Source organism: Notolepis coatsorum, assembly GCF_963971535.1.
Source record: "Notolepis coatsorum genome assembly, chromosome: 17".
Classification (NCBI taxonomy): domain Eukaryota; kingdom Metazoa; phylum Chordata; class Actinopteri; order Aulopiformes; family Paralepididae; genus Notolepis; species Notolepis coatsorum.
Window position 1 is genome coordinate 54762464 of NC_140181.1, and position 25266 is coordinate 54787729.

General features: G+C 42.3%; 2 protein-coding genes across 3 annotated transcripts in view; one reads left to right on the forward strand and one right to left on the reverse strand.

Annotated features, from left to right (window-relative positions):
- The first annotated feature begins 1133 nt into the window (after nucleotides 1-1133).
- Nucleotides 1134-17609, forward strand: tpk2 (thiamin pyrophosphokinase 2). Its single transcript, XM_084332741.1, has 8 exons — nucleotides 1134-1370; nucleotides 1560-1801; nucleotides 1922-1985; nucleotides 2542-2672; nucleotides 3335-3453; nucleotides 4479-4611; nucleotides 15479-15575; nucleotides 17013-17609. The coding sequence occupies exons 1-8, from the start codon at nucleotides 1301-1303 to the stop codon at nucleotides 17057-17059; spliced, it is 903 nt and encodes a 300-aa protein (XP_084188867.1). The 5' UTR covers nucleotides 1134-1300; the 3' UTR covers nucleotides 17060-17609.
- A 513-nt stretch (nucleotides 17610-18122) lies between these two features.
- The window catches only part of rhoaa (ras homolog gene family, member Aa), a 53414-nt gene continuing 46270 nt past the window's right edge, over nucleotides 18123-25266 (reverse strand). For both annotated transcript variants that reach the window (XM_084332635.1, XM_084332634.1), the window contains one exon: nucleotides 18123-20152. In XM_084332635.1, the coding sequence (XP_084188761.1) occupies nucleotides 19979-20152 (174 nt within the window). In that variant the 3' untranslated portion in view covers nucleotides 18123-19978. The remainder of the gene's footprint in view (nucleotides 20153-25266) is intronic.

Here is a 25266-nt window from a genome sequence, read left to right on the forward strand (position 1 = left end):
GCACAATAATACACTTTGTTTGTATAGCCTTTCATACAGAAACTGCAGCTCAAAGTGCTTCACAACAGAAGAAAGACATAAGGCATAAAATGAGCACATAAAGTGCAGACATATAAAATCAGTTTTTCACATTAGGATCTAACATCCCAACAGGCAACCTTGTTTATGGTTTGATTCAGTTTTAATATAAATAATAAAAATAAAGAGAAGATTAATTAATTATCTACTCAGTCCCAAAGTTTGTGATGTAGATATGGAATGTCCCGGGTTGCTGCTGTTTGCAGAGTGTGTTGTTGTCCGGGGGTGAGTGGTGGTGGGTGGGGGGTTGAATCAAAACAGTTGTCAATTCGGAATTGACGGCTGTTTTGATTTGGCCCTTCGTTCGCCGTCGTTCACCTTTGGACGGCGGTGCACTCTGTGGGCAGCGGCAACTTGGGACGTTCCATATTTACATCACAAAGAGTCCCCTGCGTGGTTGAAGACACCAGCCTATAGCGGCTATTGTTATGATAATGCGAGGTAGCGCCGGGGCCCGGGAGGCAGGTAAACACAACGAGCCAAGTCGAGCGCAGCGCGTTCTCGCGAGCGCGTGCATGTGCGTGCACGCGCTTCTGCTCAAATCTTTAATACTCAGTGAGGTAGCACACCGTGCTACCCCGTCCCATGAACAACGCATGCCTGCTCCCATCCCATCTACAGCCTACCCTAATGTCTATAACCGCCTATGGTTATATGTTATTTCGCGTTTTTAACGTCAGTCACTGTACATCAGCGAATACAACAGCGTTCACCCTGATGTAAACAAAACAAGTCATTGCGACGGCCAACGGAAGACGGCCGCTGCCGCAGGCGGCGCAACTCTCTGCCGCGCGGCAGCGCGGTCACGTGGCCAATCAGAGAAACGCTGAACGAAAGGCTGAACACAAGTTGGTTGCCTTTAATATTCACGCCTCCCGGCCAAATTCGTCCAATCATCCATTCGCACTAGCCCAAACCCGGTGATTTCTCCGGCACTGCAGATACACCCTACTCGATAAACCAACTGACAGCTGGTCCTAGATCAGCCCAAAGAACACTGGCGACAAGAAATGCTGAGCATGCGCAGTGTGTGAGTAGCTTCTTGTGATTTTAATAACTGCAAGTGGTGCAACTTGAAGTATCGCCGTGTATTCGTTTATATTAAACGCTCAATGTTTACTATTATTTGACGTATGCACTTAGCTGGGCCTGGGACTCAAGAACCAAATTAGCCAAGGAGGTGTCCCTCTTCTGCAGGGCCATAATCAGAATTTATCTCCAAATGGCTAACGCTGCCTGGTCCGATAAAATGATGCAACTACTCCGCCGAATGAATAACTTTCATTCTCCAGGTAGAAACTGTATGAATGTGTTCGTGAATGTAGAATATAACGTGCAACATAAACATAGTGGGCAGTATGTGGTATGGAATTAGTTTAGGTTTAACATTCATAATAAATAAAATAAACATTCTGAATGTCAACAATTACAAGACCACGATATAAACGAATCCCAACATATGATTCACTCTTGTCAAACAGGCTCCAGTCGTGCAAAGTGCTTTAGGTTCGAGGTCGCAGGAGAACAAGTCGGATGGGTCCCTCCTAACGTCGCTTCCATCTTGACTCGGTATCCCGATGTCTTCAACCCGCCACACGGCGGCGCTATTTCACTGTGTCAGAGCCTTGACTCGTACGGGAGGAGGTCTGAGGCAATGGACGCTGTCTGCTTGTCGCTCAGACAAGAGGACTCATTGACATGCTTGAAGGGCTGGAGAGATGAGGTGAGGCCGTGCGTTACATACAAAAATGATAATGGCATTTCTGGAATATTCTATCATGGAATTTTGAGAGGAACCTATCTGTATCCATAATAATCCCACCAAAACCCTTTCTTTTCATAGAAATATGAAGTCATGCCAAAGTTCTGCGACACTCCTCTGATGTGTATGGAGAGGTCAGCCACTAGTACGTTTTGGTTGGACAATAATATCATCAACCACCACCCATGATATTATTGACATATCCTATTCCCCGCCCACTTCTGCACTTCTGTCTCTTTATTTCCTGTAGCTGAACTTGGTGATAAGGATGCTAGATAGTGTGGAAATAATGTATCTATAAGCACAAAACTGTTCAGCTTGTTTATTATCCTTATAATAAAGACATCTGTAATGAAATTCAACAAGGGGCTTGGTGTTTTTGAGAAAGATTTACACATTCAAGGCACAGAGGCTCATAATATTGACATGCTAGTTGTGTCCTTGTTGCCCAGAAACATAAAGTGAACACTACAGCCAATTTAACGTGTCATAATAGGGTAAACACTGATGTACCTAATAACATTAATGAGGATTCCATTCCATTTAGGTTTTCCAGTACCATTGCCCTGGTATTGTGCTGCATGCTGCCTCACTGGAATGGCTATACACCTAAATGGAAAATGTGTTTAGTTTACCCTGCTACTGTTTGACACCTCAAAATGGCCACAATATTAGTCAATCCCAATATTGACTCTGACCAGGTCTTTTTGGAGTGAAGAGGTACGGAGTCCATCTCAATGGCTACATTCGTGATGAAAGCGGAGAGGTGAGGATGTGGTTGGCGCGACGCTCTGCCACGAAGCAGACCTACCCAGGGCTACTTGACAACCTGGTGAGTCTGTGCTCCACCCAGGCCTAAACACAGAAAGGGCCGGGCCCCTGAAAAAGTCCAGTCAATTGGCCCTGACTAACCCAAACCTGCTTCATTAATGCTGGGCATACACAAACAAAATGTATGATGTAAAGTATTATGTAAACTGAGACACCTAAGAAGCTAGATGTCTAAATTGACTTAGACCCTAGCAACCAAGCAGGCTAGTTTAATTTGTACTTTGCCAGCATGTTTGCGTGGTAACGGATGTTTATTTCAAGAAACTGGAAGAATTTCAAATAAATGTGAGAATAGAGGCCTTGCATGGAATGTTTGTGTAGTTCTCCGTCTTCCAACATGGCTGCCTGTGAACATAGCAACCATTGGTTTGTACAGGGCAATGGAAGATACAGTGGTTACTATGTGTGAAACAACAGTTGCTATGTGTTGATATGAGAAATATATCAACAAAAACATAATTTGGTGTCGTATTACTGGATCTTGTAAACAAGTCACAGTAATACCATGTTTTTCCAGTGTTTTACCTACTCCACCACTGTACATAAATTAGGCATTTTCTTTAGAAAGTGGTTACCAATTGTTACAGGCAGCCATGCTGGAAGAAAGAGAACTACACAAACATTCCGTGTGAGGCCTCTTATTGTTCTGCTGTACGTCTGCAGGCAGCAGGTGGTCTGGGTAAAGGCATCAGTGTCAAACACACGCTGGTGAAGGAATGCCAGGAGGAAGCATGCATCCCAGCCGCCATTGCTGAGAAGGCTCGCCCTGCCAGTACAGTGAGGTGAGTGGATTCCTACCAGAAATAAAACAAAGTCGATTTGGAATTCAACTGGGATGGGATGAAACACCAGAGGGAGTTCCACAAATCATGTTTGCAACTTGCAATGTTCCTGGTCTACAAGATACACTGCACCACTAAGGTACCCATGTAGATGTCGAGGTACTTCCCAAAGGTCAGTGAATACCACGACCACAACACCAGAGGGAGTTCCACAAATCATGTGCAACCCAGATTCGTCTCAAACAAGGGACTAAACACGTTTCGCAATTATGCCACAACAATGTGGAACGCCCTACCCACAGCCGTAAAAAAATGTGACTCCAGTCCCTACCCACCTTCAAAACCACTCTCAAAGAGCACCTACGGGAGGCTGCAATTAGAAACTGGCCACCGTAAATGTCCAAACCCCCCCTTCCACCCCCTCCTAATGTACAGTTTCCTCCCCATCGTATGTATATATTTTCTGTTAGGATCTCTGTTTAATTAACAGTACTGTATATTTGCATATCTTGTATGTCACAAATGTAACAGTACTGTATCTGTATGTCATGTCGTAAATGTCATGATATATATCTGTATATCTGTATGTTGTGTATGTCATAAATGTCATTATGAATTGAAAATGGGGGTAATGTGATGTAAACAAGACGAAAGTCTTTCTCTGGTCTGCATCCCCTTAACAATTGTGTGTATTGAGCCGTACTGTAATGTACCCATTCTGCAATCTGTTAATAAAGTTTTCAATCAATCAATCAATATAGGCTTGGGAAAAAGTAACTAATGTATTGTATTATGGTCATCATGAGATCAGCTTAATGCTGGACTACGTAGTTTGGGGGTAGAAGTTTGAACCTCTGCAAAGTCAAAATAAAGTGTGATGCATCTTTAGTGCTGAGCTACATGTAATTAAGTGTCCCAAGAGGAAGACGGAATCCCTGGAACATTATACAGTATGATGCTAGAGATTATTTGTTGGCTGTGGTGTCACATATTCCACAGCTGGTTAATCGATCCGTTTCTTTTAGCTACACCTATGAGGACGAGGAGGGCGTGTTCCCTGAGAGCCAGTTCGTCTTTGACCTGGAGCTTCCTCTCGAGTTCAAGCCCAGAATAGGTGATGGAGAAGTGCAAGATTTCTACCTCTACTCAATAGATAAGGTTTGTCTCAAAAGTTAACGGAACACGCCAACATTATGGGACAACAGCTTACAGTCTTCTCCAGAGTCAGACAAGAAGATAGATACCAATTTCCTCTCTGTGCGTCCAGTAGAAAGTTATCCGGCTGCAAGTTGGCCTAGCTAGTTGAAAAACAATCTGAGTCAGGTAATCATGAGTATATAATTCCAATAATGTATTCTGTCCGTTGTTTTGATGATTTTGGTTTCGTAGTGGTTTTGGTTTGTCCTCTCAGCTATGCAGCGTTGGCTCAAGAATGGGCTTGAAATGTAGTTCATTGTTTTCTCACATTTCAAAACGCAGATCTCATTTAACTCATTGACTGCCAGCTATTATCCTCATCCTGTAGTAGCTACCGCCACCGCTGTAAACGGTGGGAGTGAGTCGCTCACCTTGTTTGCAGGGCTATAACTATTTAAATATGGTCCATTTGACATCGAGTATCGTTCAAGATGTGAAAAAGGAATATTTTTTCCATCCATACATTCTCATTTTATACCGTGGTGAATATAAGTATGGTTTTAGAGTGGTCTGGGGTAATTCCTGGAAGGCTAGTAATAGCCTGCGACGCATATTATACTTAATCCATTGGCATTTCGTCCCTATACACGCTACAATAAAAAATTCGAATGCATATGATCGGTATATTATGTTCCATCATGCATGCATGAAAGGGGGGGGGGGTAGTTTCTGATTAATTGATTGTCAATAACGGCATTCGTTAGTACAACAGCATACGTTGATCAGGGCGATGGCTATGAAAACAATGGACAACCAAGCTGAAATTTACGTTAAATTGCTCTTACCTGTGGCCGATGAGACTCCAAAAATAGTATTCCAATTATTTGATTGCCATCTGCTAATTGTATGTCCATTTAGCCCATGCCATAAGTTAACCCATGGCCGCCTAGTTATAGTTGAAAGTGGGGGTGCAAGATTTTTTTTTATTTTTCTTTTTTTTTACTTTTTTTTTTTTTTTTGCAAGGGGTGGTTTGGAGGGGTTCGGCACGACCCCCTCCACGGCAGATTTTTTTACATTTAATGAACACCTGTATGTGCAATTTCCTGCAATATAGAGCCTTCAATCTTGACCAAAATAAAGCTGCTCTTTTCACTATAAAACTCAGTTTATATTGCAGTATGATAGCTATAATAATAATAACTTCACTGCGAGGGCTCTTTTAGCTAACGCTAGCTAGGCACGTATGATAGCCAATTACTATTATAATAATAATAATAATAATAATAATAATAACTTTCCCATCCTCCCAAAGCCCCTCCGGCCCCGTTCTCATCCGCAGCGGCAGTACCAACAACAACAACAACAACAACTAATTGACGCTATCAATAGCCCCAGTGAGCGCGGCGGCTGAATGAATGAATGAATGAAAACTTTATTTAACAGATTGCAGAATGGGTACAATACAGTACGGCTCAATACACACAATTGTTAAGGGGATGCAGACCAGAGAAAGACGTTTGTCTTGTTTACATCAGGGTCCATACTAGCCCCTTTCGTGACTGTGCTCAGCACCGAGTGAATCCACAGTCACTTGCTCCTCAATGGGAAACCAACCTAGATTTACCATGAAGGACTGGTTCTGGCCGAACCGTTCGTTATACAAGTATCACAGAGACATTACAAAAGGTGCTCACAGTTGCACGAGGGGTTCGCACAGAGATACGGGATGGTTTGAAAGCTCGGCGTTGCTAATAAATATTTTTAATATTTTTTTATAAACTGCTCAAAGCGGCATTATTTCCGCCGTTGGGTGATCACAGCGCCTGCGCACCATCCCGTATCTCTGGATTCACTCGGTGCAGCGCCGAGGCTCACCATACGAGAAATATTCAGTTTCAATCTGTTTGCGCATTTAGCATACAGTCACAGTGTTCGACTTACGTGATGATTTGCTCCATTTTGATGTAAACGCCGAAGAATAATCCTCGAGTCACAATGTTATCCAATATCCAGCCTGAATTTTTCAAGGGCTTTCGAAAAAGCCGCCTCCCCCAACATGTCGTATACGTCATGCCGACGAACCGTGGCCCGTGGGCACTGGATCAAACCATTAAAGTGGGGGGTCACACAATCTTTGGAAACTTAAAAACTTGCTATTAAGTGTCATTGCGTATTATTAATTTGATTGAAATTACGTAGTTATGGTTAGATAATATTTATATATTGGGGGGGGGGTATATCAATGATCAAAAAGTGAGGGAGCAAAGAGACAAGTTTGCTCCCCCAAGTTCAATACTGGTAGAGCACCCGCTTCGCCTGCTCCTATACGTAGGCGTCTATGCCATAACCCCCAACAGCATAATGAATCCGGTGTCCCGAAAGCGATTCAATGCGATTGGGTAAAGATATTGATCCACGTTACAAGAAAACTCCGCCCGGATGACTTTCAATGACGCACAGCCCCATACAGAGTCAGAAAGGAAGTGCGACATCGGCCGCATACCACCAGGCGGCGGTATCAGACCGTTGCGATCTCAGACACATTGCCACACAGTACCACAGCATGCCTGGATGATTTATGAATGGAAATAGCGAATAAAAGAAATAACGATCCAATAACGTATATATACGTGGTTGGCGTTCAACGATTGGCGGACTAACGTATTAAATCGTTGTTGGCGGCTATTGAGTTAATGAGGCTCAATTCTGCTCCCCTCAAATGTAAAAAAAATTAAAATCTAACCCTAACTAACCTTACTGTCATGCACTTGTCCTAATATACTAACCTATAATGTAGCACTCAACACTGCCCTTCCTGATGACTTGTCGTACAGAACTTGTAAATCGCTTTGGATAAAAGCGTCCGCTAAATGACTAAATGTATGTCAGACCAATTGAATAAGTGGAATGATATAAACCCAGCTACCATATTTTCTTTTTAGAACTATCACATGACTCCTGTCCCCAGGTCTAAGTGTCAATGACCAGTAGGGCTGCAACGATTAGTCGACATAATCGACGACGTCGATTATAAAAAATCGTCGACGAGAAATTGTTGCGTCGATTAGTCATTAAAAAAAAAAAAAAAACTTTATTTAATTTTTTTTTTTTTTTTTTTTTTTTTTTTTGTGCACTACCTATCTTTGTGAGAGTGGCTTCTCAGGGTTCCAGACAACATCATAACATGATGATCCCATAGCAAATTTTGGACATTGAAAACATTGTTCCCCTGCAGGAGATGATGATCAGACTAGACACACAATACATTACACACGCACTCCTCTCACTCACACACAGCGATCAGAGTAAGACACACACATACACACTCCTCTCACTCACACACAGCGATCAGAGTAAGACACACACACATACACACTCCTCTCACTCACACACAGCAATCAGAGTAAGACACACACACATTCACACTCCTCTCTCTCACACACAGCGATCAGAGTAAGACACACACACATTCACACTCCTCTCACTCACACACAGCGATCAGAGTAAGACACACACACATACACAAATTACACAGTACACACCTCTCACTCACACAGCGATCCGAGTAAGACACACACACATACACACACACACACACACGGACTCCTCTCACACACAGCAAACAAGTTATTTAAAGTACACTTCCACTTTAATTTGTATTATTTAATTTATTTATCTTGTTATGAGTGATTGCTGTATTGTTCTTCAAATACATTTCCATTTAAAGTGGCTTAAAGATCCAAATTCAAATGTTTCATGAGTCATTATTTTAATTTGCTATGGGATCATCATGTTATGATGTTGTTGTTTGGTCCTGACAAGAGTCTCAAAGTCTGGGGTGATGGTAGACAAGCAACTCTGAGGTCATGCTCAATGTCCAATCTGTTCCTCTGCTCTGTCTTCAGCTGGACCAGAGCTGAGAAGCCACTTTCACAAAGATAGGTAATTAAAAAAAAAAAAAAAAAAAAAAACTTTTTTTTGTTGTTGTTTACATTGGTTTTCGATTAGTCGACTAATCGAAAAAATAATCGGCAGATTAGTCGACTACCAAATTAGTCATTAGTTGCAGCCCTAATGACCAGTAGCTAGAACTCCATAGGTTTGTTTTAATGCTTTGTTCTGTATAAGACCCTGAGAATGTGCTTCATACAGTAAAAGAGGAATAAAGTCCCAACACTATACAAATATACAATATACAAACTAAAGTACAATGAAGTAAACATTAGGGGTGGGAATCACCAGTTTCATCATGATACGATACGATATCGCTTCTTTGGACAACGATACGATATTTGCCGATATCACAAAGTCTCTCACGATACAATACGATTAGATTAGATTCAGGTGCCTGCAATCGATATGAGATGATATCATATGCCCATTTAACACAATCAGTAACATTTAGATCAACTAAAAAAAGGTAACGAAAATAATTGACATTTGTATTTTTGAGCTCTTCCAGACATTTAAAGGAAAATCAATCTATTGTTTTTAATACAAATAGACCTCCTGTTCACTGTAAAGTGCCACGTTTTGATAAATTGAGCTTTAAACTTTAAGCTCCATTTTTTGGAACTCAAAACTCAACCTAAAACCCCTCCCTACCTCCCTCTCCCAAACCGTTCCTACAACAATTTGTTGATGTTGCATGATCATGTATAGGCCTACATTTATTATGTATTATATTGTTTATGTTTAAATAACATTTAAACATCAAACTCCTCTGACCTTATCTGGTCTTTCCAAAGACACGCGCACACACACAAAGAAAGGGAGAATGCTATGCTGTAACGTCTACACACACGGAGCTACTGCTGTTGTTTTTGGGCGGATATGAGACTCTCCACAGGATTTTCAAAATAAGAGTATCGATATGAATCGATCTTATTACATTGCATCGATCCGATTCGATCGTTGCTAATTACATCGATGTATCGATCTGGATCGATGTATCGTCCCACCCCTAGTAAACATGCAGACAATGAGGTACAAAAATGCAAACATTTTTCAAATTAAATGCAAAAATTAGGTATGGATGCAAATCGTTTTGTAATAAATGGATACAATATGGTGTAGTGTTTCAAGTGTCTAAAGTGAGTGTTAAGGTGAGTGTTTGTTTAAAGTGAGTATGTGGATGTGTGTGCAATGAATGTAGATGGGTGGGTTAATGTTACATAGTCATTGAGCATCCTGATGGCCTGGGGATAGAGCTCCTTTTAGTCTCTCTGTACTGGCCATGAGACTCCGGTAGAGCTTGCCTGACCACAGCAGTGAAAAGAGGCAGTTGTTTGGGTGGCTAGAGTCTTTGACTATTCTCTTAGCCTTGGCCCTGCAATGCCTGGTGTAAATGTCCTGGAGAGTGGGAAGCCCACCTCCAATTGTGCGTTCGGCTGATCAAGCCACTCTCTGCAGTCTGCTGTGGTCGTGCGCGGTGCTATTCCCAAACCAGGGGGTGATGTTACCATTCAGGATGCTCTCTATTGTGCATGAGTAGAAGTTCTTTATGATCTTCTGACTCTCTTTGCATTTCCTTAGGCGCCTAAGGAAGTAGATGCCCTGCCGTGCCCTGTTCACTACACTGTCTATATGTGGTCCATGTCAAGTCCTCAGATATGTGGACTCCGAGGTACTTGAAACTGTTCTCTCGACCGGTGCCCTGTAGATGCTGAGGGGGCTGTAGTCCATAGCCCTCCTAAAATCCACAATCAGTTATTTGGTTTTGCCGACGTTCAGGGAGAGGCTGTTCTCCTGGTACCACAGCACCACGTTCTCCACCTCTCCCATGTAGGCCCTCTCGCCGTTTGCAAAGATCAGGCCCACCACAGCTGTGTCGTCAGCAAACTTAATGATTGTGTTGCTGTTGTGCTTTGCCACACAGTCATGCGTGTAGAGGGGGCTCAGAACAGCCCTGGGGGGCACCTGTGTTGAGTGATAGATGAGGAGATGCAGAATCCCATTCACAGCTGTTACGCTACTCCTGAACGATATAACGACACTACCCGCGTCCGTACAACTGAAAAGGGTTGTCCTAGCGGGCGTCACAGCAGCGAAGAAGCTAATAGCAATGAGATGGAAGGAGCCTGAGAAGCTTACAATGATTAACTGGTCCCTAACTCTATTGGATGTGATTTATCTTGAGATATCCACGGCCCGGGTGATCGGGGTGGGGCAGGCTGGAATTGACCTGTGGTTCGCAGCAGCTGAGAAGGTAAAGACCGCTGTGTGCGGCTGAGCGGGGTTGGGGCGCTTGATCGGGGGGGTCCGGCGGTCTCTGGGGAGGGGGAGGAGGAAATGTCTTGTCTGTCTTGGTTTTTGTCTTGTCCTTCTTAACTTTGACTGGGGGGATTTTAGGGGGGGTAGGTATTTAGCTATTCTGCGCTATATGTCAATTCACATGCCATCTCCCCAAGGGACTAATATTGGCAGACTGATTGACCTGTTAACCAACTTGGAGGAAGAATTTCTTTCTTCTTACACTTTACCTTCTGCGAGTTTGGCAGTCTTGAACATGTGTAAGGGACCTAGGCTATCTACAATAAATCTGCGGCAACACTCTCATAAACAATCTTTTAAGTCACTCCACTTGTAAAGGTGGGGAAAGGTTGGCATGTTTGAAGACATTTTTGTTATTGAAATTGCCATCTGTATTTGATAGGTTGGACGCTGTTCTTTTTCTTTTGTCTTTATAATTTATTATTCTGTATTATTATTGTTTGTTATTCTCCTGTGAAGTTATGTTTTTTGTTACTGTGGTTATTGTGTTGTCCTGTTTCGTGTAATTAATAATAAAAAAAATTGATCAAAAAAAAAAGATGAGGAGATGCAGTTACCTGCTCTCACCACTTGGGGTCTTCCTGTCAGGAAGTCCAAGACCCACTGGCAGAGGTCGTAGTTCAAGCCCAGGTCTCTGAGCTTCATGACGAGCTTGGAGGGGATTATGGTATTGAATGCCGAGCTGTCAATAAATAGCATTCTCACATAGCCCAGTGGCGGCTCGTGAATTTTTCTCCAGGGGGGTCGATTGATACCAAAAATGTACATGTACCAAGGTAGCACAATGCCACAAACTGCACACAAACACGCGCGTGCGCATGCATCGCGAAACCACACACTACTGTATGCTTTTGGTGAAACCAAAAGCATACGGATATTTAAGTAGGTACAGTTACAGTACAACTATCACCATTGCCATCAATCAATATTAGGGTGACCATATTTTGATTTCCAAAAAAGAGGACATGTCCCCCCAGCCTCGAGATACTTAATGATACTCAGGCATGCGTTGCTCATGGGACGACTGGTTGCACTATGTTTTAATGATGCCGCGTGCGCACGCTCCCGCGCATAGATGTTCCCTCGCATAGCACAGACTAAAGACAGTGCCTAATTGCCTCTACGAATGGAATGTAACACATTTCATTCACAAGTTGTGTGTGAATGTATCTGAGAAAGTATTTGAACACACCTGACGACCGGCCATATTGTTATGCAAAGTAGTACTTAGCGAGTTGGCTCATCAGTCGAGTGCAGCACATTCCTGTGTGCACGCGTGTGCACATCCGTGCATGTGCGTGCTTCTGCTCACAGACTGGTTGCAGGTGTGCAACCCCCGTCCCATGAGCAACGCATGCCTGATGATACTCAACGTTTACTCAAAGATGCATTATTGTTTTAATATGTTTAAAGTATGCCTCCTCTCTATGGATATACAAGTATTATTTTACTGTATATAACAACAATATCTCTCTATAACCAAAGACACACCAAACCAAAGTTACTCAGCAATCAGCATGCTTGATTATGCCTAGACAAATCTCAATGGCACAATAACTTAAAAATCAACCTGTAACAAAATAATAGCTCTCTTTTCAAGTCTTACTGGACAAAAATAAATAACAAAATATATGAAATAATAGAAAATAGAAAATCCAGTTAACAAATATATTTTTCAGACAAATCGTTTTTTTCTTGCCATGTTTCAATGAGATATTGTGCAATGGTTTCTAATCTGCTGTCTCATTTGATGTATTTAACCTCGATTCATTTTGTTTGCATGCCCACCCCTCTTCCAGTCAAAGTACTGTATTATGATTGGGAATATGTGCGACATCAATCGAGTCGAGTGGGGCGCTATAACAATTGGCTTCGGATTTAGTGCGCGCACTACTGAACTTTTTTGCAGTGTCAGTCTGGAAATGCCTTTTTTAGCAAGGCACTTGTGCAATCCATAGATTGTGATGTTTCAGAGTATGAAATGCAAACGCACCCTTCCTCCGCTGCATTTACTTTACAGCATCCTCTGTTTTCCAGTACATTCTTTGGCATTGTGAACGTGAGCTGCGTGTATCCTTTCTCTTCCTCTGTTTGTGAGCGTAGTTGTAGAGCCGCCCACAAAGCTTCTCAGGGATTACGTCACACACGCAACAGATTACCGTAGTATTCTGTGCAATGCGCCAGTCAATTTAAGTATATGCAAACGGTCCGTGAAAGCCGGACATTATCACGGTTTATTTTTATTTTATTATTATTCACGGCCCGGACAGGGCGTGAAAAGAGGACATGTCCGGACAAAAGAGGACGTTTGGTCACCCTAATCAATATGATCACAGAGTCCATGCAGCTATGTTTCCAAACACTCACACCCCGATCTCAACTCTCTCTCTCTCTCGCTCTCTCTCGAAAATTAACAACACGCTGTGAGAGAGGGAGAGGGAGAGAGCGAGAGAGAGAGACCGAATTAACTCACTGTTTACGTGGTCGAGGAGGGCTTGATAAAGTGTATAATGTCCACTGTTGTCCCCAGACTGTTGATGTATATCCAGTTATCCACTCTGTCCAGACTGCATCCAGATTAGCTTGTTAGCACAACACAACAGTACTGTGATGAATTCAATGAATGAGTCTGTCTCTGCCCATTTCCGCGTCGAACAGCCTGCAAACTACCTGGCGTTCTATCGCCATGCTCTAAGACAAACTCTAACCTTAACCAACTTTGAAAGAGTGCCTAAGCTTAACCGTCGAAAGAACTTGCCGTCACGCTCTAAGACAAACTCTAACGTTACCTTGTCCTTAACCTACTTCGAACGAAGAGTGGCTTAACCAGTGTAGAAACTGACGTCGGCCAATCAGAGACCGTCTTCCGCGAAATGCGGCTACGGAAAAAAACTGACGTCGGCTTGCTTAGACCGCTTCAAATCGCGCCCGGCTTCCATCATAATACATCATATTTCAACGCACAGCGCGTTACGCACTGATTGGCTGCGACGGATACAGCGATGAAACAGTGCACGGCGTGCACGCGCACTCAGAGCGCTATTGCGTCTAGCCCGAGAGAAATGCGGCGAGGAGAAATGCGGCTACGGTAACGGAACGTATTCTCTATCAGACAGTGAGTCACTTCCTGTTCAGGAAAACGAGTATTTATATTTGATATATTAACGTTATATTGTGCATTGGAAACACAAACATACTTAGAGTAAATATTATTAATTTTAAACATGTTTATATTATTTATAGGGCTATAAAACAAAAAAAATAAAAAAAATAAAAAAAATATTTCTTGTTCTTCTCTCTTAACATGGGGGGGGGGGCGGCGCCCGAGCGCCCCTAGTGGCCAGCCGCCACTGACATAGCCTCTTGTCCAGGTGTGATGCTGCCGTGTGCAGCACATGGGCTATGGCGTCCTGCATGGACCTGTTGGGGCAGTATGCAAATTTCAGCAGATCCAGGGTGTTGGGGAGGGAGGAGGGAGGAACTACCTTTTGAACTGGGATAGTTTAGTGTGGGGCCACTTTTTTTTGTCTGCAAGAACTCCTCCCCCTCAGAGGGAATCAGAACAGAGCGATCGCTCAGAGATTTTATCGCCTCAAACCTATTTCCCATATACACTAGTAATCGCGATGGGATCACTGGGATTATTCTTTTTGGAGTACCTTCTGGCTAAGGTAAGGTCTATTCTATGTCTATTTTACCGAACCTAAAACATGCTTTTGGTAACGATAGCAGATTAGAGTTTTGTGAAGACACATATGTACACGGTATATACCTTTTTGATTTGGAAGTATTTGGAGTTTCAGGCGAGAAACCCGAACGATTTGGGCATAATGCATATAACGCATCATATCTCGCGATTTATGAAAAAATACTGGATTATTTTGGAAAGGGGCGATGTTTAGCGTGGAATAGCCCACAAACTACAGTATGTAGAAATGAACTGGTTAGTCAGTGTTGCACTATGAACAATGCCTGTCAAATGAGCCATACTATTGTCTCCATAGCTATAATACAGAACACACAATGGGTCCGCAAACATTGCTAAAATGGTCAATAACACTGGCGCCATTGAGTAAAGATGGGAAAAGAGCGTTGTGGTCAATGAGTTAAAGGTCCTCCTCACCTCATGCTGTTAACCTAAACACTGAGTCTCCATCAGCAGTGGCTCTACTCTCTATTGTAGTGGCCTGTAGGCTGTTGTTGGAATTTACAGCCTCAAAACGTGCATAGAAAATATTTACGGTAGCTCATTTGCCAAGGAGACATCAGTGTTCACCATGGGGGGGGGGGGGGTGCCTTTGTAGTCCGTCATCATTCTGAGGCCCTGGCACATACGTACCCCTGTTCAAAATAAAGCTCCACCTTATCCCTGTACCCCCCTTTGCCTCAGTCACTGTTCTCTGTAGGTTGTAGCCCGCCGCCTTGTGCTCGTCCATGTTGCCTGTCATGAGCCCGGCGTTGTAGGCTGAGGTGTGCACATTCAGAGCTTCACGGACGGATTTGTCTACCCAATAGAATGTTCAGTTCTATAACATTCTATCTCACATGAGATCCTACACACACTGAAAGGGTTTAAAAATATATATGTATTTCACACACTGTCTTTGTTTTCAGGTTAAAGAGCTGCTGGTGACTGAAGAGTTCAAACCCAACTGTGCCATGGTGGTCCTGGACTTCCTGGTCAGACACGCACTGGTGGAGCCAGACACTGGTTTGTACTTTTCTCAGATTCTCAATGGCTAACTATCCTAGCAAACAGAGTGTACTCAGATCTGATGGATCACCTTACTATCCTAGCAAACAGAGTGTACTCATATCCACGATCGCCTTACTATCCTAACAGAGTACTCAGATCCACGATCGCCTTACTATCCTAGAAAATCTGATTGTACTCAGATTCTCAATGACTGGTATGGTTCTTTAAGACCGGATAAGATCTTTTATATGTATTTTCATATCCCCATGACACCGGTTCCTGACAGGCAGCGAGCGAGCGAACTGGAGACGAAATCGCGTGCGACACTGTCCTGATATGAGGCGGCGCGTGTCCGAGTGTGTCTGTGTGTGTGTTACCTGGAAGCACACGTGGGGGGGGGGCAAAGCAGCCTGCGATTCTTGACCAATAAAAAGTGTTTAGGGGCGGGACTCAGCCGCGTAATCGCTCAACTAGAGACACAGCGAGCGAATATTTGAGGGGGGAACGACATCGCCGCTCAGTTCGCTGTCGCTCGCGGCAGGTCTGGTCAGGATAGTCTGATTGAAACAAATACATTTTAATAATTTTCGCAATCACGCTCGCTCGCGTCGCTGCCTGTCAGGAAGGGGTGTGAGCCAGTGTTTCCCCTGAAAAAAAATCAGCCTTTTTTTAAAAACATTTTAAAGTTAAATGCTGGTGCACTTTGAGAGCAAAATAAAGAGGCTAGATCTATGATGACCTTTGTGCTCAAAACACAAAATCGACTAGACTGCAGTGCTTTCTCCCTGCAGCCTTTTCCTCAGGTCAGTCTTTTACATTAAGCACCCCCCACAGCCCAAATGAAATTATAAAAAAATAAATAATAATATTATAATTGCTGAATGCATATAGGGGAAACACTGCATGAACAATATTCATGTATACTGTATGTATAAACTAAATGTTGTAGGTATTACCATGGAAAAAGGACTTACACACAGACCCAAAACACAACAGTAAACATACCTCAGTATCCCTGCGAATATCTGCAGATCCCAGTGATCATGTCTTGAATTGTCAATCAGGATATGAGTCTTTAGCCATTGTAAATGGGATATGGCATTTACGGGGGCCAACTCATAGATGGAATACATAGAAGTATCCCTGAATAATATCAGAATATTAATGTGCATGTAAACTCAACCCACACTGCAAGCTGTCACCAGGAAGGTTTTGTATTCCTTGACAGTGATTCAGGAGGTAGAGTGGTCGTCTGGTCATCTGAAGGTTCCCAGTTTGCAGCATGTCGAAGTGTCCTTGAGCGAGATACTTAATTCCTAATTTCTCCCAATGAGCAGGTTGACACCTTGCATGGTTGCCTCCGCCATTGTGTGTGAATGTGAGGCATAAGCTGTGAAGCGCTTTGGATAAAAGCGTAATTTTTTAACATTTATCCCTTGCCTTTGTTTTCAGAGCCATATTATCAGGAATTTATGGCAGGACTACATCAAACGCTATAGGTCCTGATGGGAAATTGTGGATTTCGTCAACTACAGAGTCCATTTGATGCTACGGTCAGACAGTCACAATACAGTCAGTGACAAGCTACAGAAGATGGCCACAAACGATAGTACGAGTGATGAAGAGGACGAAACGGAACATTTCATTGCCCCGGAATAAAAACGTTTAACTTTTTACATTTTTTTTTTTTTATTATTATCTTTTTTCCGATTTTTCTCCCATCCCACTGTTAGTCGTTATGCCAATTCCCAACCCCCTTCCTGGTTGTTGCGCACTTTCCCCTACTGTTGGTCCGAGAGGCCGGAGACTGTCACATGCTTTCCTCCGACGCACGTGCAGCCAGCCGGCAGCCAGCCTGGCCGCGCAGATTCTCACTGGGAGAGTGTAACGTGTGGGAGGCCGCACTACCTCTCTCCAGATCCTACCCACGCTGAGCAGGCGCCCCGACCAAACTGTAGGGGTCGCTGTCCACAACGCCCAGGACCCACCCGCCAGCTTTCCCACCCTCTAATACTGGCGACCTGTCTCAAACCCTGCCCCTTTTCTTGATCCTCCAATCACAGCTGTCGCTTACCTCAGACTTCCTCGTACAAACTTTGTTTGTACGAGGAAGTCAGAGGTAAGCGACAGCTGTGATTGGAGGATCAAGAAAAGAGGGCAGGGTTTTGAGACAGGTCCATGTATTAGTGTGAACGGCCAGCCAAGCTGGTGACAACGCCGGGAGCTGGATTCGAACATGCGAACCCAGCGTCTCCAGCGTTGGTGACGAACGCAATCTCCGCTACACCACCTGACCGCCCTCACGTTTTTACTTTTAAGTACTTAAGTACATTTAAAAGTAGAAACTTTTTTACTTTTACCCAAGTGTGTTTTTAACCAGATACTTTTACTTGAGTAAGAATTTGAGACGGTACCCATACTTTCACTTAAGTATAATCTCTGGGTACTTTTTACACCCCTGCATCTCACCCAGTGAATGAATAAATACATGTTTTATAAATAAATGCCATGCTGAGTTTTGTGATTTCTGTGTAAAAGTTAACACACATGAACAATAACACATTTGGTCAATCCCTATTACAATTTATTTCCTTTAAAGTACATTTAAAATAACTGAAGAAATGTGAGGATGCACTTTGTATACAAAAGACTTTCCGCCTCTCACAAATAACTAGGATATTTTCTTTTTCAGGAATAACTTTCATTCTGCTTTTCGCATAATTTGACATCGTTCTTTCTCATCAGCTTCTTTTCAAGCATTGAACTTTTTTCTTCTCCTTTTTAAGTTACTTGATTTTGCAAAATAGGCGTAGCTAATACAGAATAAGCCAGTAGAATGTCACAAAACAAAGTTAAAAAGTACAGAACAGGAGAAAAGATTAAGAGAAAAATAAACGTTCTACACATATGAAGTGATGAGTGGACTTGATAGGAATGAAGAAATTAAAAATAGGTTTGACAAATTGTTCAAAATCAAATTGTTCAACATCACTCCCAATAACAGCCTGATATTCAGGCAAGAAAAGGGGAATATGCCAATTTGTAAAAGCTGTTAATACCTAACCGTATACAAAATCATATTCCCTCTCAAACCCTGACAGTGTGTCTGACAGTCCATACTGAGTGAATGATGATAATAAATCCGACTCAAGAGCCTGACTAATGATCAACCAATTTTGAAAAGTAAAATCAATACAATACATGAACAAGCTTATAAAACACAAAAAAATCAAGTTAGTATCATTATCAGAGTATACACTTAATATGTATTTAAAGTCAAAGGCAAATAAAAACATGTAGCTATTTAAATAAATCAAACTTTTTTTTTTTTTTGCTTTTATCAAAGGAACTATAATGTCGGGACCATTGATAAAATGGTTGATAAACATGAGTGAAGAGATCTGGTCCCACGTGAGGAGAGGTTAGTCTATCCATAATAAAAACAACACCTACGGAATGGCTGGACAGAGAAGTAAAAGCGCAGACAGACACACCGCAAGCCGCCGTGCGAGCGGAGCACATGTCACAAGCCCCCTCGTTTCTTCTCCCCTGGAACTTAAAGGGGAACTATCTTATAAATGGCCTTTTTGAGTGTTTAGCATTGTTTCCTAGCTATGTGAACTTATATTAATATGATCTATGTCTCAAAATTCTCATTGGCGCATTCTTCCAATTCTCCTCTCACAATATTCACCCTCACTGAACTGAGTCGTTTGAAAATTTGCCTATATGTGATGTCATATAGTCACTGCTGCATGTTAATGTTCAGGCGAACACGACGCTCCGCAGTGGTTTAGGTGGCGCCCTGCAGCCCAGGCTCAAAACGGCTCGAAATCTTGAGGTAGAAAAATGCTGTTTTTGAGGACTTGATTAGAAATACAAAACAATGAATAAAAAAAATATATATATTACAGAGGTGTTCCATAGACTCACAGGAATTGTGTAAAAGTGCCCAAATAGTGAAAGAAATAGTAAAATAGTTCCCCTTTAAGTCTCAACCAGAGTGAACACAAAGCTGAGGTTTTAGAGGGAGCCCTATGGAGGATATCAATGTCTTACCATCCTCTCTACTACAGAGGATGAGGCAGGCCCGCGTTAAAGGGCGCCGCTACACTTTGACGAGTTTAAAGTGAGAGATATGCATTCGTTTTTTTGTTTAGTTCAGGACCTAATTGCAATATCTTAACCGCACGATTATCACCACTTGAGAGCCGATAAAAAAAATATGAATACTCCCTTTTTTTCTCTCGTTACATTTGACCTCCAGTCCTCTGGGTTTCCTTTGGCCTGGTTTGATAATCTGTGTAAAAATCTGCCCCGCCCCGACTATGAGGGCAGACGGAGAAGAGGGGGGGTGCATCATTATTTCCTCGGCCCGCCTAGTTTCCCCCCTCCTGCTCCCGTCTCTCCCGGGCGCTCTATAGCAGAACGCAGGCGTTTTTCTTGCCTCGCTTCTTGGCCTGCAGCGCCGCCCTGGTGGCCATCTCGAACACCTCCCTCACGCCATCTTTCGTCTTGGCCGAGCACTCCAGGTAACCGAAGGCGTTGATGCGGTTGGCCATGTCCCGGCCCTCCTCCGGCTTCACCGGTTCCTGTTTCAATGGAACGATCGGTTTTATTGATTAGTCATTGTAGCTTCAGTCCAGAGTTTAAGCATGTGCACGAGTCTTCAAGACTTAAGTGGGATGTGTTTGAAGTAGGGCTGGGCGATATATCGAGTATACTCGATGTATCGCGGCTTGTTCTACATGAGATGTAGTAAATTACTATATCATGAACATCGAGTATATGTTGTCACGTCAGTTTCTAAGCCGCCGCGGCTGAGATGAGACTTGCTTTAGCACAGCGCTTTCCTCTCATTTCATTATAGACACAGACCAGCCCGGACCTTCAATGACAAGCAATTATCATTTCATTAGACACCGACCTTCGCGGACCTTCAATGACATGCAGTTGAATTTAATTGACGAGAGCAACAGGCTAACGTTAGCCGCTAATCTAACTAACCTTCTAACGTTGATTGATTGATTGATAACTTTATTAACAGATTGCAGAATGGGTACAATACAGTACGGCTCAATACACACAATTGTTAACCCTTTAATCGCCAAGGACGAGTTAACACGTCATTCTCCGCCATGCGTAATCTGCCAATGACGCCGTAACACGTCATTGAGATCAATATTTCAAAAATCTGTGATGGCAATCATATTTCACCCGCGGAGACTTGAGATCTCCTGTTGATCTCCTCTCAACTCTCCAACGGTTCAAGAGCGCCATCTGGTGGCCGATCGGCGGATCGCCCAAACAGCAAACCGGAAACAGAAAGTGGTGCTCATCCAAATTCGGTCCGGCCACTCGCTATAGCTCCCGGGGCTCCATCTCGACACACTGGATAATCGATCGCTCGCCCTAACTCAATAAACAACGTTATTTGGACGTATATAGTATTATACAACCTGGAAATGGTTAATCTAGATCAACATCCCATAATAGGAAACTTTCTACTCCAAGCTGATCGCCCGAGGAGACTGGGGTAAGTTTCAGCGTTTATTATTACCGTGTTCGATACAAACTGCTCTGATGATCATATCACCCACACTACATGAATCATCTAACGTTGGCCACGGAATTATAAACGACCCCCCCCCCATCCGGTCAACATCAGATGATGAGTAGTAACTTCTAGAAGCACGTACATTTGAAATTTTTTATCTGGCGCCGATCGCTATCAAACTATTTGATCATCAATATAATGCATTTATGGCTATAATCACGTTCTGCAGAATGCTGCAGAAAACGATAAAAACATATTTATACTTTAGACCATATTTTAGTATGAATGTGAATGAAAAAGTAGAACGTTGCTACATCCTAAACGATAGATACTTGACGTTGAATGGGCAATAGTAATGTCAATTTAGCAATACAATTTAAAAAGTTATAGCCCTGCAAAGAAGGGGAACATCTCCATAGACTTTCAACAGTGGCAGATAGGGGTATATGATCAGAATAATCCCTGGCAGATAAAGGGTTAAGGGGACGCAGACCAGAGAAAGACTTTCGTCTTGTTTACATCAGGGTCTCCCATTTTCAATTCATCATAACATTTATGACATACACGACATACAGATAAACAGTAGTTACATCCAGAGACATTTATGACATACAAGATACATACAAATACACAGTACTGTTTAAGACAGTTTCTAAAAGAGAGTATATACATTTGAGGGGGAAGAAACTACATTGGAGGGGGTTGGGTGGGGGGGGGGGGGGGACTCCACAACACCAGTTCCATTAGTGAGGAAAGGGGGGGGGTATATTGACGAGGCTCGACAACAGGTTCAAAGATAACTTCACATTTATTGGCTATTCGTTTCTTTATATCGCTTCATGCAGCTTCCTCCAGGTTCCAACTCTGTGTTGACTGACATCCTGGTGTGACATCATCAACTACGGCAACTTAGGACGCTCAAAACTCAAACCTAATACATCACGCTCTCTCTCTACGTTCAATGATTTAAAGTAGCCAAACGTTACACTATAAATACTAACTGGATAGTTGATGATAAACATTCAATTTCATTATCTGAAATATTCTCAAATCATTAAGTCTGCTATAAGCCATTATTCCTTTGTGTGTGATTATTATTTTCTCACAGTAGTGTGTATATATAAAGTGTGTGTGTTTTTGGCTAAAGTGGATAGAAAACACAGTACTGTGCAAAAGTGTTAGGCACCCAAGAGTTTTATAAATTGTCTTACAGTAGTTTTTTTTTAATATATATTATATATATATATATATATATATATATATATATATATATATATATATATATATATAAATGATTAGTGTGTCAGTAGACTACTCTTAGTAAATGTTTAGAAACTTTCCATTTAATTATTTTTTAAAGCATCATCATGGTTTAATGCAAACATATGTTGCAGGGACTATTATAATCATCATATTGGTGTGACTGTATGCATCAGGGGTTAAATCAAGCATTTAAGTGCTTTAGAGGAAATGTCAAAAGTTTTGGAGTCACCCAGACAATTGTGTTTTCTATGAAAACTCACTTTTATTCATCAAATGAGTTGCAAAATGAATAGAAAATATAGTCAAGCCATTGACAAGGTTAGAAATAATGATTTTTATTTTAAATAATAATTTTGTCCTTCAAACTTTGCTTTCGTCAAATAATGCTCCCTTTGCAGCAATTACAGCATTGCAGACCTTTGGCATTCTAGCTGTTAATTTGTTGCGGGAATCTGAAGAAATTTCACCCTACGGTTCCTGAAGCACCTCCCACAAGTTGGATTGGCTTGATGGGCACTTCTTGCGTACCATACGGTCAAGCTGCTCCCACAACAGCTCAATGGGGTTGAGATCTGGTGACTGCGCTGGCCACTCCATTACAGACAGAATACCAGCTGCCTGCTTCTTCCCTAAATAGTTCTTGCATAATTTGGAGGTGTGCTTTGGGTCATTGTCCTGTTGTAGGAGGAAATTGGCTCCAATCAAGCGCTGTCCACAGGGTATGGCATGGTGTTGCAAAATTGAGTGATAGCCTTCCTTATTCAAAATCCCTTTTACCTTGTACAAATCTCCCACTTTACCAGCACCAAAGCAGCCCCAGACCATCACATTACCTCCACCACTCTTCCAGCATCTTTTCACTTGTTCTGCGTCTCACAAATGTTCTTCTGTGTGATCCAAACACCTCAAATTTCGATTTGTCTGTCCATAACACTTTTTTCCAATCTTCCTCTGTCCAATGTGTTATTTTGCCCATATTAATCTTTTCCTTTTATTGGCCAGTCTCAGATATGGCTTTTTCTTTGCCACTCTGCCTAGAAGGCCAGCATCCCGGAGTCGCCTCTTCACTGTAGACGTTGACACTGGAGTTTTGCAGGTACCATTTAATGAAGCTGCCAGTTCAAGACCTGTGAGGTGTCTATTTCTCAAATTAGACTCTAATGTACTTGTCTTCTTGCTCAGTTGTGCACCGGGGCCTCCCACTTCTCTTTCTACTCTGATTAGAGCCTGTTTGTGCTGTTCTCTGAAGGGAGTAGGACACAGCGTTGTAGGAAATTCAGTTTCTTGGCAATTTCTCGCATGGAATAGCCTTCATTTCTAAGAACAAGAATAGACTGTTGAGTTTCATTTGAAAGAGTATAATCGAACCCACACATGCAATACTCCAGATACTCAACTAGCTCAAAGGAAGGCCAGTTTTATAGCTTCGATAACCAGCAAAACCGTTTTCAGCTGTGCCAACTTAATTGCACAAGGGTTTTCAAGATTTTTCTAATCATCCATTAGCTTTCTAACGCGATTAGCAAACAAAATTTACCATTATAACACTGGAGTGATGGTAGCTGGAAATGGGCCTCTATACACCTATGTAGATATTCCATTAAAAACCAGACGTTTGCAGCTAGAATAGTAATTTACCACATTAACAATGTATAGCGTGTATTTCTGATACATTTTATGTTATCTGCATTGGAAAAAACAGTGCTTTTCTTTAAAAAATAAGGACATTTCTAAGTGACCAAACTTTTGAACGGTAGTGTATATCGTGTATCGTAATATAGCCAAAAACTATCGCGATATCCTTTAGAGCCCGTATCGCCCAGCCCTAGTTTGAAGTGATGTTTGTATTCAGACTTTCACTATGCAGGTGATTATCTCTGAAGTTGGGCGGTGCACCAGAATTATGTAGATAGCTCATCTTCAAGCACTTGCTCACTGGTTACCAGGTATGTTTCTTGTGTAGGTTCTGGGCATTTTCAATGAATAGGTCTCCCACATCCCCTTTAACCCTCTGAGATTCACAGTTTATTTTTCTTTTTGGGTGGGATTTTTATGTAGAGATAGCGGGTCAACAGTAGATAGTATACCACATAATACGTGTTATACATAATCTGAAAGCTGGGAACCTGAACATCTATTTGATATGCAGCTCAGCACTAGTTTTTCTAGTCATACATTTTAAATACACGTGTTTTGGTTTGACGCCCATTAAAACTTAGAAAGTTTAGAGTATAATGGCATAGATAGAACATTATGATGAAAGCAATTTTTGACAGATTTGGTGCAAAATGTAACCATGTTTGACCTCTCGAGAATTCATAAATATGGTCAAAACTCCCTCCAAAATACCACATTAAGACCCCAAGCCATATCATGCTGTAATTTGACACTTTGAGATTTTTGTAAGAATAGAATTTTCCAGTGCCTCAGAAACCCCCCTTATAGTCAATGCACCTAGGAAAGCCATACATTTTCTGAAGGACCTAGGTCTTTAGTTTGGGGTTGTAAAGCTGAGAGAAATAAAATTAAACTAGACAATTCCGCAGGGGAAATTGTGAAAGTGTGGATGATGCCTGTGCACTGCCGGCCAACGGGAGAGGGTCTCTCGCGAGTCTCAAATAGTTGTTATAGGTGGTTGCTAGGGTGTTTCTAGGTGGTTACTAAGGTGTACTAGGTGGTTGCTAGGGTGTTGCTAGGTGGTTACTAAGATGTACTAGGTGGTTACTAGGGTGTTTCTAGGTGGTTGCTAGGGTGTTTCTAGGTGGTTGCTAGGGTGTTGCTAGGTGGTTGCTAGGGTGTTATAGGTGGTTGCTAGGGTGTTTCTAGGTGGCTGCTAGGGTGTTTCTAGGTGGTCGCTAGGGTGTTATAAGTGGTTGCTAGGGTGTT